The sequence below is a fragment of the Limulus polyphemus genome, unplaced genomic scaffold, assembly GCF_000517525.1.
Source record: "Limulus polyphemus unplaced genomic scaffold, Limulus_polyphemus-2.1.2 Scaffold3156, whole genome shotgun sequence".
Taxonomy (NCBI): Eukaryota; Metazoa; Arthropoda; class Merostomata; order Xiphosura; family Limulidae; genus Limulus; species Limulus polyphemus.
In genome coordinates, this window is record NW_013668766.1 from 115095 (window position 1) to 121335 (window position 6241).

Below are 6241 nucleotides of genomic sequence, written 5' to 3' on the forward strand. Positions count from 1 at the left end.
CCCAAAGACATAAGACTTGGGAAACACAACACATAACATCTCTTATATACCAATACGTGTTTTAAGGAGCGTGACAAATAATTTTCTAGAAAATACGTAACTAAGGAAACTTAATAATACATGAATTTCGTAATTCATAGAAATACAATGTCTAAGGCTTTTGGTAAAATTGTGTATCTGGTGATTGTTATGACAAATGAAAGCTGCTATATCAAATAAAGGCAATCAAACAAGAAAGTGGTATTTCGATGACATTAAACATGACATGTAAGAATATTTTGAAATAAAGCAACATTGGTTATTATTATAGTGTTTCAAAAACTTTGAGATCATGGAAGAAAATGAAAATCAAAAGAAAAAGTATTTAGCCCTTTGGTGTTGAAACTAGATAAAATTATTTTACACAAATCATAAAGAATCGTTTGGTTTTATTCATGCATTGTATTTATCGTAAATGGTATTCATGCAATCCGAAAGTTTCTATCAAAAATACAAATTGAGATACCACCTACCTCGTTAGTTCAGCAAAATATTCGGATTAGAAAAACACAAATAAATATTGTGAATTAAAAAGATTTTCTTAAATGAATTTTCTTATTAATCAAATATAAAAATCGGGAAAAAGAACTTTTATTTGTTAAGTTAGAAACGTGTTTAAAGTTTAGAAGTATCGTCTCGAAGGTAAATTATTAAAAATCAAGTAGAAGTCTTATTTTTAGTATACATCTATACATATATTGATTTGTATTTTTTATCATAAAATATTATCGAATATAGCAACACTGCATACCATCGTATGTCTTTCAACTACTATCTAGTACTACGTCTACTTATGTTTGATTCACAATATATTCTAAGAGGTAAGAATAGATGTACATTTTCAATAATGTGATTGATAATGTAAATGTTAAATTTGCTAAGAAATAAATAGTGCAACAAATGATACGAAATTAAAACGGAAAGTAGCAAAATAATGCACAACCCGAACAATCTTAAAGCCCAGAAAAGATACCCACTAAAACTCTTCTCCTTGAACCAACTCCTGGATAGTGATTAGTGATGGATTTAATGTAAAACCCAGTGAATCGAACCGAATCCAGATGTCTTGAAATTTACTGACTATTCGAATATTTTCAAGAGGAGTTTCCAAGTTTTGCTGACTTCTAAGTTAGGTTGCCTGGGTGTATTTTCAATAAACTGGAAGTAGAATGTTTCTTTTATCTTTCTTTTTCTAATGTGTGATTCATACCCTATTATTTCGATATTATTCCAATTTATTGTATGGCTTTCTTGTCTGACATGATGGGCTGTTGCTAATAGATCAGTGTTACTGTATCTTGTATGTCTATTATGCTAACGAATTATAACTTTTGTTGGTATTTTTCTTTCTCTAATGTATTGGTATCCATATTCATCGTATAAGTGTCGTTTAATTTAATTGTGTGATAATCATACAAATTTGTTTTTGTTTGTTTGATACAAACTAGACTTTGAAAAACTTTCACATGTTCTAGGTATTGGATACATATAATTTAAACCGGGTGATCGACAGGATTTATTTAAACTACTTAATAAAAAAAAGATAACTAAATGAACTGTTGAAAAGTTTTAACCATACCTGGCGCTAGCTACATTTAACTTAAAACTACGTGTTTAACAAATTTTATCTAAGTGTTGACAAGAGCTGTCAATACTAGGTGTTCGGCAAATATAATTTCTACAAGGTGTTTGATGAGTATCCTACAAACTAAGTTTCGATAAGTATCATCCAATCCATGTTTTCTAAACATATGTTGCAAATTAATTGTTTCGCAAGTTTCTTTGAAGTGACAGTACAAAGGTAATCCAAACTCTTCTTTGATAAGTCTGGCTGATATCTAATGTTTTATTACTGTAATTTCCTATGGGCGTTTAATAAGATTCATGGAAGTGCAGATCCAAATAGTTGTTGTCATTTAAACAGGATGTTTGATAAATTTTCCAAACTATGTGTTAATATTATGTTATTTATACTATGTACACACAATTTTCATACTTACAAGGTCTTTCAAAAATCATCATCCTAGTCAAGTATATGGTTAGTGTCACCCAAAGTAAATGTTGGAACCATTCATACAAACTAGATATTTGATAAGGATTTTATATAATTTACCCGAGTTAAGGCTGTGATAGGAGTCATTCAGCTAGTTTTTGTTAGGCACTTGCGAACTTTTATCTGAGCTGTGAGTGTGATAGATTTCATTCAAATCATTTATTGCATTTGAAAAAGTTTCATACAAATTAACTTTTGTTAAAGTTGTATAAGTATATGTTGTATAAGTTTTCTTCAAAAAAATGTTGTATTAGTATAATCGAAACGAGATTTAGAATAAGTTTTCTTCAAACAAGGTGTTGCGTTAGTATAACAGAAATTAGGTGTTGTTTAAGTTTTCTTAATAAGGTGTTGTATAATCGAAACTGAGTACTGAATAAGTTATATTCATTTAAGGTGTTTCGGTAGTTATATTTTTAAAGCTATTGTTTGGTTGTAATAACTTGTGTTTAAATAAATATATGATTATATTATATTTACAATGGAGATTTTATTGTATATAGTATCTATAAAAATGACATCCTTTACTTGTACAAGATACATATGCACTAAATATTAAGGATTGATTACCACAACTGATTAAAGTAACATCAGTATATTAAACTGAAAACAATCATAAAGAAATAGCTACTTATAATAGCAATCATATATTACATTATATGTAAAAATGAATTGATTAATCTCAGGTGGCAGTAATTTTAAGTAATGTTTGAAGAACTAGCTTTTATAAGACAAAAAACGAGCGTTGCATCTCCATAAAAACTTTAATGTTACCCGGTTGCTAAGAATCAAGTTAAGTCGTTAAGAATAGTCTATCTTCATTCTTTTGCGAAATATGAAACACTTACATGAAGTGACAAATAAAGACATACCAAAGTGATTATATGAAGCACTACCAAGTGATTTACGTACAGGGGCTTAACGTCTATTATTCCTGTTCTCTCCTGTGAAGGTTGTAGTATAGTTTCCAAATGTAATTGCCAATTAATCTGATTTAGCACTATGGTTTTTGTTCTTTAATTTAAATACTGGGAACTACATATAAAATATACAAAAAATTAGGAATTATAAATTGTGAACCTTGTGTAAACGTATCAGCCTAAAAGAACATACATTTTTGAAATATATTTAAATATATATTCTGGTAAAATTTTGTAACTGTGTTTGTGAACCATTAAGTATTCATAAATATAACTCTGAATCTGTCGAAGCTATATAGGCATTGGATTAAAAGATGAAAAAAAGTCTAAAAAAACCTGAGCAACAAGTATAAAAAAGGACTGATTTTTAGTTGTATCCAGACAAAAGATTAATCTATTTCATTTAGTGAATCTGACATTGTAACCAGCTCTAATACAAAGCCCCAATTTTTATGTATATTTTTATTATATTATATTACAATAATTATTGAGCGAACAACAACATAAATGTGTATTTCTTATTATTTTAAAGTACTTCAGATTAGAAATAAGTATTCAGCTATCTGATTATGAATTTTCCTAGTATATATTTTTTCATGCAAAAATGTTAAGTAAGAAGGAGGTAATAAAAATAAGTTTATGAGATTTTCATATTTGAATGTACTCCTTCACACACTTCCATATTCCTCACATATGTGGATATTTCAAACGAATGATCAAGATCTAACCACAGACAAGTGTACTTTGGGATATTTAAGACTGATGTTTCACAATAGTATCTTTTCATCTTCATTAATTATCAGGCACGTAAAATTCTATGCAATTAGTCTCTAGAAGCACGCAAAATTATTAGATACATTTCAAACACTTTTTTTAGTTCTTGAATCATGACTTTCTTTATGTAGATAGCATTCCAACATAATGCTCATTTCACAAACTATCTGGTACTCTCAGTTGTGTTTTCATTTCCTCGTGTAACAAAGAGACTTGTTCATTTTCCGAAGAACTCATATTGAGTTTAGACCTATGAAAGAAAAGCCAAGAAACGACAACATTAGGATTTGGGATTATTGCTAAAATACTCTTCTATTATAAACAACATTTCATAATAATACATGTCGAAATGCCATTTAAACTACAGGATCTTATGTTACACTCATGTGGTATACTAGGAATCTGTTATGATTAAAAAATCACTCTTAATATATTATATTGGTGTGCCAAGAAATGTGAGCTGTAAAACAAAGGTGCTTTTAAATGAGGCAGTTAAATAAGAATTTAGTACACTAGATATTTGCATCAGATAATGAGGTTACCTACCCCACAAACTGTCACATCCTCTTGAAAATTAAAGAGATCCTTTTGGTTACAAATTTTCTTCTTAACATATTATAATATGACCAGATCTACACTGTTAGGACTCAACAATCATCTAACAAAACACATTATCAGTCTATCTTGCACGAGGCGTCAGAATCAGGGGCACTGTAGCATATTTAACTTATACAGCAACTGTAAATTATGTTATTATATTAATTTTCTGGGGAAATACTCCCAGACCCACCTAAATTAAGCTGCCTTTGGTAGCACGAGAACTGCATATATATATATACAATTGAAGCATTATATAAACTTATATCTTCAGGGAAACTTAAAATGGATAGCCATCGTATGTAATGTGAGCTGCTTACAATACTGTTCTTTACTTGAGTATATGATTGGGAACTAGGTACATTATGTAATCCGAGCTATTGAAAAGATTGCTCATAACTCCTACTGTATGTTAAAGTTGAGTATCTCTATGTATCATACACTAGTAAATCCTAATATTAACAATTATTCTGCACATTTGCTTGTCTAAATAGGAGTTAGGTATCGTTAGTAATAATAATTTTGGTATCTTATTTTGGACTGAGTGCAGTAGGTAATTTCAAATGTTAAAATAGATATGTTAATGATAGCTAAGTGCACCAAGAACCATTAAATAAAGGAAGTACATTATCGATTTGTCTCAGGATTCTTTAAAATAAATTATTTATTTCTGCTATCTCTATGAAATTATGTTTAATAAGATAACTATATCTAACGGTAAATTAGAGTGTTTGAACGTTGTCTATGATGATCGAGGTGTACAGGAAATGAATTATGATAAATAATATTTGTATGTTATTCTCAAGGTGTGATTGGACTTAAATGTAAAAATACAAGCCTTATCATTTTTGGTTAATATTTGCAAAGAACAAAATGTGACATAATAAAAGCACCAAGATCCAAGTATCTGCAAAATGCTGTGTACAGTAAAATCTGAATCTCAGTGTAAAGAACAAAAAAAGTGAACAAACAAGCAAAACTTTTAATCACAATAGCGAACACCATGAACCAAGCAGGCTAGCTTCAATATTTTATATTGTTTATTTGTTTTCTGAATTTCGAGCAAAACTACTTGAGGGCTATCTGCGCTGGCTGATCCTAAATTAGAAGCGATCGACTACGGGGAAGGCAGCTTGTCAATACCACTCACTGTCAACTACTGAGCTACTCTAACTGAATAGTGAGATTGATTTTCGCATTATAAACGCGAACAAAGGGATTAGTGTTTACGATATTTAGACATCTGGCTTACGAGGAAGATACTAAATCCACGCAGAACACTTACATGGAAATTTAGAATGACAAACCGGAATATACTTGCATTAAGATATATTCTATACTAGTTATTAAATGGTAAATTATGATGATATTAACATCATCACACCAGTTGTCGCTTCGTTTATTACTTTCCTGTTACATTCAGTTTTGATATAGTCAGCATTTAGAGTTGTAAATGGTACTGAAATAATTTAAGTAGCAAATTGCAGTTAAGTAATAGTTCATTAAATTGTATTAAACATACCATTGTTCAAAATTTGCTTGCTTCAGAATTTTGAGGCAAAGTTACACAAAGGATAGCTGCGCATAATCATCCCTAATTTCGAACTGATAAATTAGAGGATAGGCAGCTAGTTAACAGCACCCATTATAAACTTTTGGGATTATCTTGTTTAATTATATCGAAATATACCTTTAGAAGAAACTGTACAGCTGCATACTGATCTGATTTTGAACGATAATTCAAATAATGTGACTATTCCCAAATCAGTTTTTCTGAAATTGACGAACTTTGCTACTAAGGTTTGTTTGTTTTCTAATTAAGCACAAAGCTACACAATGGACTATCTGTGCTCTGCCC

At 29.8% G+C, this 6241-nt stretch overlaps 1 protein-coding gene across 1 annotated transcript in view; it reads right to left on the reverse strand.

Annotated features, from left to right (window-relative positions):
• Nucleotides 1-2580: 2580 nt before the first annotated feature.
• Nucleotides 2581-6241, reverse strand: part of LOC111088120 (3-hydroxy-3-methylglutaryl-coenzyme A reductase-like) — a 15534-nt gene continuing 11873 nt past the window's right edge. The window contains exon 3 of the mRNA XM_022397132.1: nucleotides 2581-4036. Within this exon, the coding sequence (XP_022252840.1) occupies nucleotides 3943-4036 (94 nt within the window). The 3' untranslated portion in view covers nucleotides 2581-3942. The remainder of the gene's footprint in view (nucleotides 4037-6241) is intronic.